This window comes from Ipomoea nil, unplaced genomic scaffold (assembly GCF_001879475.1).
Source record: "Ipomoea nil cultivar Tokyo-kokei standard unplaced genomic scaffold, Asagao_1.1 scaffold2159, whole genome shotgun sequence".
Taxonomy (NCBI): Eukaryota; Viridiplantae; Streptophyta; class Magnoliopsida; order Solanales; family Convolvulaceae; genus Ipomoea; species Ipomoea nil.
The window spans coordinates 781,336-793,432 of record NW_017618587.1 but is presented as its reverse complement, the minus strand read 5'-3'; the positions used below and the strand labels follow the sequence as shown (position 1 = coordinate 793,432).

General features: G+C 35.6%; 1 protein-coding gene across 1 annotated transcript; it reads left to right on the top strand.

Moving 5' to 3' along the window:
- Positions 1 to 8,021: 8,021 nt before the first annotated feature.
- On the top strand, positions 8,022 to 9,374 carry LOC109149117 (dof zinc finger protein DOF5.4). Its single transcript, XM_019296764.1, has one exon. The coding sequence runs from the start codon at positions 8,205 to 8,207 to the stop codon at positions 9,117 to 9,119; it is 915 nt and encodes a 304-aa protein (XP_019152309.1). The 5' UTR covers positions 8,022 to 8,204; the 3' UTR covers positions 9,120 to 9,374.
- Positions 9,375 to 12,097: the final 2,723 nt, after the last annotated feature.

Here is a 12,097-nt window from a genome sequence, read left to right as displayed (position 1 = left end):
GGTGGGATTAATTTTTTATGAATTAAATCTCTTATTATTTTAGTTTCGTATCAAAATTTTGATTGGAATTAATTTCTAAATTAAATTTCATTTTGTCTATCGACTTATTCGCCACCAATAATTATTATGATAAATTACTTAAATCTTAACACGTGAAGCGCGAGAAGAAAAAAAAAATGTAATTTTAATTATAATTGAGAAATGATAACTTGAAACATAGATTGTCGTCTATTTTTACCCATCTTAACATAAAAGGAAGGAAAAAAAAAATGATTGAATTAACATAATAACTATCACAAATATTATATTCATGAACCCACACAAAGAGTTGAAAAAGTGCAGGAAATCTTTGGGCAGTCGCATCATGTAAAGTCTCCATCGTTTTGGGTCCAAATGAGGCATTTTCATGGGTGACTTCCCAACTGCATCAGTCCACAAAACAATGAGACAAAAATAAAATTACGTAAAAGAAAACTAAACTAAACTTACCAAAAAAATAAAATAAAATAAATTGTTTAGTATTGGTGAGAAGCGTGTGGAAGCAGCTCCATTGGATCATGCACCAACATTTGAGAAATGTTTGACCAATCGATGCAAGACAACTAAATGGTCCACTCCAATCTTGGATCCAATCCTCCTATGTCTAGTGTATTGTGTTTTGAGCCCTTTGGTTGATCTAGTAGTCACCAAAATGATCATAAATTTGAAGGGATGAAATTTTGAAGTTCACAAAAGTGAGTTTTTATTTTCTGGCTATATTCAGGATTTTCACTGTCAAAATGTCAGATACAGTGTATGTACTTTGTTTGGATGGAACAGCTGGCATGGAGGTTTAAGGCTGCTCAATATCAAAAGACAATGTTTAAAATTTTAATTTTTGATTAAGGATGGATGAGTCATTTTCACTCAACCACATTCCACAAGTTAAAAGTAAGTGTTTATTCATACGTACTTTTGAAAATTATAGGTATTAGTGATCGAGATTTACTTGTCATGTAATACTTATATCCTGGTGACATGACTGTTTAAGATTGGCGAAATTCAACATTTTCTGCCAAGTATATTGTGTCCCGTACATAACAAAAGTTAATGACGTTCGCTTGCTTGGTGAGCCTAAAAAAGTAATAAACCAGCTCGCTTTGTCAACAAAATGACTATAAGAAAGTGAACAAGCCTAGATTTTTCTCCAACTGAAATTGAAAATGTTAATAAGCAACTCCCACGAATAGTCAAACTTGAAACACAAGATTACCCGAGATAAAAATAATATAGAGTAATAATTAATATAGGAGTCTAAGTGACATTAATTATTAAAAAGGATTAAAAAGTAAATGTCTAGCCATTAGGCAAAGGCAGAGCCGACACTATCTCGCATATCTCTCCGGGTGGATTTAGTAATCCATTAAAGAAAATAAATCTTAGTCAATATTAGTGGGGATTAAGTGATTGTGCAGTGGATCAAGTTGGATTCTCTATTTTAATAATTAATTAGGAGAACTATTAAAGGATCAGAGATTCAGAGCTTACTTTTATAAACATTGATGCGGAAAATGGGGTGAGTATAATGTGTTAGTACACCATTTTCACTCATATAAAAGAAAAATGTATGTATTAATTATCTTACTATCACCACAAAGATACAATTGATGATAAAGTGTATGTATTGTCATCTCGGAGTGCATAAGAGAATATCGATAAACACATTATCTTAACTCATAGTCGCTATCTGAATGTGCATTCTGCGTGAAACTTGTCTTATGATCATAGTCATCAAAGGACCACAAGAAAGTAAATCAGTATAGTTGTCCGTTACGATCGACTCAAATCAAGAATATCCATAAATAACCCCCACGAGGAATCAAACTTGAAAGCTAAGAGAGCTGATTTCTTGACTTAGTTAGAACATGTCGACCCATGAAATTCAGTCAATGAGAATTGAGAAATAGTTTAAACTAGTTGTAAACTCATTATTACACCTAAACCAACATATTTATTTGTTATCCATTATGACAAAGTTACATAATTTATGTACCTTATTAAAAGAAAAACCTACTTCTCTAAATATTTTACAATCATAATTTACCTTCTCCATCAATACAAGCTCTCTACTTGCTAATTTCACACTTACTATTTCCATATCCAATCCACATTTCTACCATCATTAGTATATGAGAAATTTTAAATTATCCATAGGGTCATATCCAAGATTCCAAGTAGGACAAAACATGGTGGTCTAATGGTATAGTTAGAACAAGAACACAACCTTGTAGGTACTATATTACAGTCCAAAATGACAATTATCGAAAAGAGATTCCATTCGCTTTTTTTTTTAATAAAGGTGATTAGCAATTAAGGAATCATTTTAAGATTGGTTGAATAGGTAAGCCATTGGTTTACAGGCTCATGGGTCATGAATATAAGTAGACAAGGCCTGGATAAGAATGGTTTTCTTGTTCCTTGGACCTTAAAAGCTGAGAAAATGTTGGGCCAATCGTTTGGTTTTAGGACATGCATCCTAATAGCATCAAACACTGACTATATTTTTCCATTTTCAGCCCATTTTTATGCTGCCCAAAATAACATTATATCAATATTGTATCCAATCAATCTCTTATCTCTGGAGATTTTGCATCATCATAACAAACAAGCATGATGGTTACTATTGCAAGAAATGGTTTCTTTGGGTTACAAAAAAGCCCATAATCTCTGTTTGAGTATATGCAATCGTTATGCTGTCCATGGTGCATACGGATGCCAAAACGACGTCGTTTTATTAAAAAACGTGCGTCTTCCCTTTAAAAAAAATTCAGGTTCGATTCCCAGCAACAACATTATATTGTTCATTCATTCTGGAATTTTAGTTCATAGATTATGGAATTATAGTTCATTGATTATGGAATTATAGTTCATCGATTATGGAACTGTAATTCATCGATTCTGAAATTTTAGTTTATAGATTATGGAATTTTAGTTCATTCATTCTGGAATTTTTAGTTCATAGATTAGATTATGGAATTATAGTTCATCGATTATGGAATTATAGTTCATCAATTATGGAATTTTAGTTTATATGTTGTTGCTGGGAATCGAACCTGATTTTTTTTAAGGGGAGACGCGCGTTTTATTAAAACGACGTCGTTTTCGCATCCGTATGCACCATGCATGGTGCATACTGATGCACAGCATAATTTGCCGAGTATATGTTGTGAGTAAAATCCATTTTGTAACCACAAAAAGATAAAGGGGCGTTTGGTAAATAGTTATTAGCTGATAGCTGTTAGTATGTTGACTAGTTGATAGTCTTAGCTGATTGTAGAAAAGTGTTTGGTAAATTAGTTGTTAGCTGATAACTGATTACATACAAAATAACTTTATCAAACAGCTTATCGAATAACATATTTTGAGCAGCTTTTTGAATTTTAGCATTTTAAAGCAATCAGCTATTACAAAAAGTTAATTAATCAAACACTTATATTGATTGTTTAACAAAGTGCCAAAATTGACTGATAAACTAACTATGTTACCAAACAGTGCCAAATTAAGATGTGCAAGCGTCAAAATCAATTACATCTGTCCCATGATCTGATCAAATAATTTTCTAAATTCACCCTTATGATGGATGTGCAATTTAAAAAATCTATCTCTGTGCATACTATCGAGTGCACACACACACACATAATGGGTGTCAAAGAAAAATATTATCCGTACATTTTTGTTAAAAAAATATCACATATTTCACATGAGACGGTCTTTCACAAGGCACGTCGATATATTAATAGTTTAGCACATAATTATCTAAATCTGCCAATCATATCAGAAATATCTGTCGAACTGTTTCATGAAATATAAACCATTGATTTTGAGATATTATGTCTATTTATATCGTCTTTGACCACTCATTCCAATTTGCAGAGAGAATTATTTGGCCTGTAGAGTGACAAAGGGACAGCAGTGTGAAGGCCACATGGGTCAAAGTGTTACACAAGATATTGGGCCAATATGTCGGCCCACCTTGAAATTGATGTGTCCACTCCAACCGACTGGGCCTTAACTGTCCCTGGCCCATGATTAGTGACCTCCGAAAGTGACTAAACACTCGAATTACTCAAATCCAATCTGGAACTCTTATAATCACAACATAAACCCTGCTAATTTTAAGTTTTTTAAGCCACAATCTATAACTTTTTAATATGTAAGCTGTGTATTAATAGATCTCACTGTCTCAATCTACTGAAGCTCGAACACATAACCTCTTATTTGAGAGAGTCACTTCATGCTGTTTGACTGTTGCTGATATTTTTGTAAACCAAAAACAACACGCATTGTCACCCCACGACATAGTCATTGGTTTTCAACCCGACATCTGTACTCGGTGATGGTACTAGGGTTGCATTGCAAGGACGACTACGGTACAAATTATGAGACCAACAAATCTATAGTAAATATATGCTCGAATTTTAACCACACCCGAACCGACCTGACGTCCACCCTGCACAAATAATTGTACAATTTGAACGGAGAATAGCGTTAGAGAGTGTGGGGGTGGGTTGGGGGGAGGGGTTGAGGTATCTGAATTGCCCGACACAGTTACAAGGCAACATAGACGGACCTAAATGCAAGTTGATATATAGGATTAGGGTGTGGGCCCCGTTCATCACAATAATGGGTTTACATTTGAAGAATTGTGTGGGGCCCACGGGGTAGGGGTAGGGTGGGGGGAGGGGGAAGAGTTGGTGGCATATGAAAAGGACTTCCAATAATCACCACACACCCCGGGGGAGTATCACCATATCTTTTCTAATCTTCAAGGATTGAGATAGATGAGAGGGAGACACCATATATGTTGCAAGATAGATATAGATAGATATATCATATATGCACTCAACTTGTATCAAAACCAAACCACCTTAGCTTCACATGAAAACTATCACGACAACATGTCTACTCCTATGTACGCGTGTGTTCCTTCATGTTTTGTCCATTTAGATATTCTTTTGGCGAAAAGAATTTAAATCTCACTGCATTGAACTAGAACTTGTATAAATAGGGTGTCACAGGTTTAACACCTATTATCTTGCAACGTATTAAAAGTTTAATTAGTCTGATCTGATGTTTCAGTATTTATGTAATTAGAGCTGTCAAAACGGATCCAACCCCCGTTTAACCTGTGTTTTGAACGGGTTGGGCCGAAAAAATCTCAACTCGTACTGTATTTGACCCGCCGAGTTAGACCCATTTTGACAACTCTAGTCCTTGTACAGTTGCAAGCGCAAGTATGCAACAGATTTGATACTCCAAACAAGAGCATCTCAGACATCTTTACATATAAACATAAACCTAGCCTCTGTGGTTCATGTTCAGTTAATTAGTTACCATGGTTTACATTCTCCCAGATGTTCTGTCGCGTTGGGTTGTGGTGAGCCTTTAGGGTCGGGGTTCAACTTTTTGAGAAGTATATATTAAAATCAAACCTAATATTCCAATTAATATCTTATCAATAGTGTATAACAATATTATATTCTTATAAGTAATTATAAACTTTTAAAAGTGAACTGACCACTCTTTAAGTATCATTATTATGTATTTGTACGTGCACATGCATGTATATATTTCTCTCGTGATAATATTGTGGTAATAAGAAATACGACACGTTATGTGCAGATATACTGTACTGCATGTCCAATAAAAAGTAAAACATTATTAATGCTAATAAACATGATTGAATATTTGAATATGAGCATTTAATTAAGGTTTGAAAAGTCAAATGATATTTAATTACATATTATTAAAACCAACAAAATTGTGGTGATCTAGATAGTAGGCCGGAGAGGGGAAATAATAAAGGATGTGGACAAGTACCAGAAGGCCTAATCATAGAGTCCCCACAAGAGAGCAACGTGCATGTGAATATGCCCTCTCTCATAATTCACATTCATTTCAATTCAACCATCTTCTCCTTCAACAAATATCATTTCATTTCGGACATAATACGAGATTTATTCAGTGCATATTTCATGGCTGGAAATTATAGAATTTCTGACTATCTGAAAGTGATCTTAAATTAAGTTGAAAGCTGACCATTTTTGGTATTCAGAAAAACCTTTGTTGATATTTCCGACCACTTTTTACTTTCGATTTGATTTAAGATCATTATTAGGTGGTCGGAAATTTCATAATTTTCAGTAGTGTTTTTAATAATAATAAGTTGAATTAAGTAAGAGTTTTATTAATTTTTTAGGTGAGAAGGAAATCTATCGTTAATGTCTAGTCGCATTCAGGGTCGTTGTACGCCGGCCGGCCGGCCAATTTGTGCGAAAACAATTCGTCGGTTGGCCGCCGGTGACGTATAAGGATCGAAAGAAACTGGTTTTTGAGGTGGTCGGGGAAGAACGAACGACGCAGATTAAACTAATAAAACTGTTGTTTTTACTGCCGTCCAAAAGACTTTGGCAACCACTAATCGACAACATATATAATTTCTTTAATTTTACCCAATCCAATAGAGAGAGTTTTGTGGCTCGTGAATTTTGAAGGCTTTTGATTTGACATTTCACATTCAATATGGTTTGACTTTTTTGCTTGAATTGCCATTCATCTTTGCTTTGTATACTATGCAATATGCATGCCCACTAGCCATAACAAGAGACAGAATGATCGAATCACGTAAATCTTGTATTTTTCATTCGTTTTTGTCTGTATTCTTGATTTCTTGATCCCGTTTTCTCAACGTTTCTGGTGTTGGAGATGAGCATTTTCAGCTAAACAACATTAATGGTTGAGGATGATGTTGTCTGAAGATGAGATGTCGACAGCACAAAGCGCAATTAGCGTGGCATGAAACAATTAGGAATGGAACAGTTGAGGAATTAAATGTAATTTGCTTTGCTTTGATTCGTAATTTAGTGTCTAACATACGTACGGCAGATGCAACTAATTCATCATGCATGACAGCCATGGCGCCTCCCTCTGCAACTAATTGATAATGACAATACTGGCCTTGCCAATTCCAAGTGCCCATTTTAATCGGTTATTGTTTACTATTGTTGTCAATTTATGTTGAATTATATGTAGTATAATACATGATGTTATAATCATAATTTAAGTAGTTAATTAATATAGAATTTAATACATTATAGTTTATAATGGAATTATCTCAAAAGAAGATATAAGAGTGCACGTACCAAAGGAATTCTTTTTTGAGTTATACTATATAGACTCTCAAATCATACTCGTTAAATTTTACTCTCTGATGTGGCGGCCATTGATGGACTACTTTTGTCATGTGGGTCAAAAAATAAGTGTTTACATCAAAATTTGGTGTGTGGAAGTAAAAGTTGGGAGTACATGTAATATTTTTCTCCTTTTTTTTTTGGATGGCCAGAGAAATTGTACACACAAAAAAAAAAATGACGTGACATGTGGGCAAATTATATCGTGGATCTTTGTCCAATACACAGAATTTGACTTCATAAGGTACAAAATTCATGTTTATAATGCACAAAATTCATGTTTATAATACACACACGCATAAACACGATATAATGAACATTTCTGTATATTATGTTAAGTGTTTAGTGTCATCAGCTATATAATACACAAAATTCATGTTTATAATGCACTTAATTCATGTTCATTATATCTTTCCGTGTATTGGACCAGGGTCCACATGGACTCTAATCCACCATATAACGATTGTTAATAAATTACGGATGTAAATCACGGTAACTCAATGAGCTAGATAATTTCCACACTGTTACTGTCGAGGTTCGAACTTTGGTCTTTTACTTAAAATACTGCTCACTAAATCATTTAGCTAATCCCGTGCGGGTGATAATAATAATATCTAATCCCACGGATCGTACGGTCATATCACGGTCTTCCACTGCCCCCACGCACGTCCACCCTCACAAACAGGGCGCGAATAGACCCGACGTCGTGTGGGGTTGCTCCTGTAATTTCGCCATCACGTGGCTTTCGCAGTCATTTTGGCTGTCTTCCGAGGGCACTCTCGTCATATCCCCTCTTTGATTTTTTTGTTTTTTGTCGTCAAAATATTTCAGGTATACAATACAAGTAGTTTGGGAACTTGAAAGATTTGGAAAGGGATATTTGTCACAGTGCTCTTCTTCTCTTCTCTTCTCATCTCCTCTAACTCTCAAGTCGCCAATCCGCCGGAAAATTTCATTGCCGTTTCTTTTTCCGATATGCAAGATATTCATTCGATTGGCGGTGGAGGAGGGCGGTTGTTTGGCGGCGGCGCCGATAGGAGGCTCCGGCAGAACCAGCATCACAACCTGCCGGCGTTGAAGTGCCCCCGATGCGACTCGCTCAACACCAAATTTTGCTATTACAATAACTACAACCTCTCGCAGCCGCGCCACTTCTGTAAGAGCTGCCGGAGGTACTGGACCAAAGGCGGCGTCCTCCGCAACGTCCCCGTCGGCGGTGGCTGCCGGAAGAGCAAGCGTTCTAAGCCGAAATCGACCGCTTCTGCTTCTGCTTCTGCTTCTACCCCTGCCGACGGCTCGCAGGAGTGCAAATCGAATTCTCATTCCAGTAGCGAGAGCTCGAGCCTCACCGGCACCGGCACCACCGCCGCCGAAGTCGCGTCGACGAGTACTGCAACGAATATGGCGTCGAATTTAGTAAATTACCAGGACTCCTCCTCCGCCGCCGCCTTCTTCATTCCTCCGAGCTCAAGCCCCCGATTCGATCAGCCGCTTCTAGATCATTCCACCAACGACCATATCTTCCAGGATATTGGAAGCTTCACGAACATGATCACTCCCTCCAACGAACCATCCCTATTAGGGTTCGCCGACATTTCCCCGACGTTCCAGATACAACAGAGCCAGCCAGGGCAGGTGGTCGGCGACCACAACGCCGACGCTCACTGGCCGCAACCGGAAAAGATAGCCGACCAGAATTTCAATACGCCAGGGTTTTTAGATCAGACGTCTCAGATTGATTTCCCCAGCTTGAACCAGCAACAGAGCAGGGAAACCAACGCCGGCCTTTCTCCACTGGATTGGCAACCCGCCGGTGGCGGAGATCAAGAACTGTTTGATCTCCCCGGAGCCGTCGATCAAGAATACTGGAATCAAACACAGTGGGGGTGAAAATTGAAAATTCACCATCCTCCCTGAATTTTACCTCCCTTAATCTCCTGGAATTTTTAACTCTCCAAAAATTCAGATCCAAATTTTAAAAAATAAAAAAAAAAAGGGATGAGGAATATTGTATGGATTGCTGCTCTAATATGTAAATTCAGTTTTATAATTTTCATTTTTTTATTAATGAGTTGAGATTTGGTTGGGATTATTATGTAATTTCTTTCTATATATTCTCAATTATATATATGCAACTGACCTTCAAGGCTTCATCAAAGTTTTCTTTTATTCAAAGTTATAAATGTTTTGTAACATAAATTGACTATATAAAATATTTTATGCTACTTCAAGATTAGTCAATGACTCAATGTAACTTGTTTATAGATGTTTGATTTTTATCTTGATAATTTAGATTTGCATTCGAATCAAATATTTTTTGAAGTTTATAGGATCATATTAGGTGTTTTTAAATAAATATTTGACTCTATGGGGTGTAAGGATGGTGTTTGCGTGTCATATAATTCACATATAATGTTCAATATTAATTATAGTACCTCTGTGAGTTGAGCATGCTAGAGAGGTAAATTGCGACAAATTGTGTTACGTTAATTATAGTACATGCAAATTAAGCTTGCTAGAGAGGTAAGGTATAAGGTATATAATATTATCAAAAAGTGTTTATATAGTTTATAGCTATGAAGAAAGTAAAATCGTAATGTCAAGTACCTTGTAGGAGGTTATGAGTTTGAACCTCAGTGAAAGTGTTATTAGCGGTATTATTAGCTCTTTGTGTTTCAATAGTTTGAGAAAGTAAGTATGAACATATACTACATTGTAATAAAGTCAGTAGCATTCAAACAAAAAAAAAATCATAATTTTTAAGATTGATAAACTAATTAATTTGTGATCTAGAAAGTTATAAACATAGGAGCACCTTAGTTAAATTGGTGAGATATTCAGTTTGATATATAATTACGATGTTCAAAAGTTTAATTCTTCACGAGACTTGTCTAATACTTTTTTTTTATTTGAGTTGAAAAGTTATAAATAATTTAAATTAATTTATCTTTTATAAACTTCTGTCTTACAAAATAAACTTCATCTAAAATGCTCGAAGTGGTTGTGAGTTTTTGGGTAAATTTATAGAGAGAAAGTCACGTGGTAGGTTGGTGCGGGTGGGGACCACATGCAATGTGGGTAGGATTGTGGGAAGGGAGGGGATAGAACCGTGAATCCAGGTGGCTGGAGGAGAGGAGTTGGGGTACGTGGACCGATGTGATTGATCGAGAGTGAGGGTCCAGTGAGTCGGTTTGTCTTGTAGGAGTACAGTATCAGCAGTATGTTTATCTGACAAACAAACGAGTGAGAGTGGGATGCGACTTGGATGTGAGCCATGATGTGATGAATGTGACGTAGACAATTTTCATATTATTACTTTTTTTTTTTTTGGAAAACTTCATATTATTACTTCATTTTCTTTATTCCTATATTAACAAATATTTTTATTTTAATTTTCTTTAATTATATAAATTTAAAAACAATATCTTTTAAATATGAATTAGTCTTACCAAGATACTAATTTTATATGCCAAGTTAGAGCATCCACAATTGTTGGGGAGAATTGGGGATAATGTAAGTGTGATTAGGAAAGAGAATGTGAGATTGGGAATGAGAGAAAAAAAAAAGAAAATCAAAATCAAAAAAACAAAAAAAAAATGTAAAAAGAAAAGTATGTCAGGCGCTCCGAACGGCGCCTAACGCACAGCCTGGCGCGTGCACTGCACGCCCCCGGCTGTGCCATGCTGTGCGCCAAACGCGCACAGCATGTGATCTTTCTTTTTTATTTTTTAAATTTTTTTTTCTATGCTCCATTGCTCCCCATATTTATAGAGCAATTCTTCCCACCATTCTTTCTTCTTCACACTAGTTATTCACCACATTCAAAAGAAAGCATCTGACATTATTTCCACATTCTCCCCTTAGTGCGGATGCTCTTATATTGTTGATTTGATAATCATAAAGTTTCAAGTTTAATTCTTTTCAAAAAAGTTGAACCCCAACTCTAAGGGTCCCTCACACCCCGGCCTAACAGAGCATCTGGGAAAATGTAAATCATGATAACTCAACTGAACATGAACCACAGAGGCCGAACATTTGCTTACCGCGCATAAGAAGCCTCCCTCACTTTGAGAGATTGTTCCTATACTACCACTGGTGAAATTCGATCCGATCATTCTTTTCAACTTTCAACCTTACAAGTTTAATTTTGATTGTATTGACTATGGGTAATGCCCTTTTTCTTTATCAAAGGAGGGATCCATTAATTTTATTGACAATAATCTAATGTGTTTAATTATTTCAAAAATGTAACAAAATCTTTTGTAACACATCCCAAGATTCAATGTGTATGGTGAATTAAGTATATTTTAATTATTATTGACATTATGGACACACATAATAATCATATACGGAGTATAAATAAATTTAAAAATAACCTAACTACCTAGTTTGATTGTTATCAATATTTTTATCGTCTAATTCGACATTCTTAGTGAGATTACTTATCTTATGTGATTTTGCATACCATTAACAAAAATGACATTTACCTAGCTAATACATTAGCACACAACCTCCAGTACTAAATACGTAGTACTAATTTTCCTTTTGTCACATAAAAAAAAAAAAATCCTAACAAACATTTTAAAACGCAAACTTTAGTTTTATTCTTCCAAAAGGTTGAACCCTAACCATAAGGGTCCCTCATATCCCGACCCGACAAAGCATTTGAGAGGATGTAAATCATGGTAATTTAACTGAACATGAACTACAGAGGCTAGACCTTTAGTTTTATCTTTTTACATCTGACGGAGGGGATACCCCGAATGAAAAAAAAAAACAAAAACAAACAAACTTTATATTTATTGTATATGATATGCAATTTATATCGTGGACTGTGAAGTCTGGTTCAATGCACAGAATTTGACTTC

Excerpts from the sequence above, each read along its gene's own strand:
- LOC109149117 (XM_019296764.1), top strand. The coding sequence starts at position 8,205 with ATGCAAGATATTCATTCGATTGGCGGTGGAGGAGGGCGGTTGTTTGGC.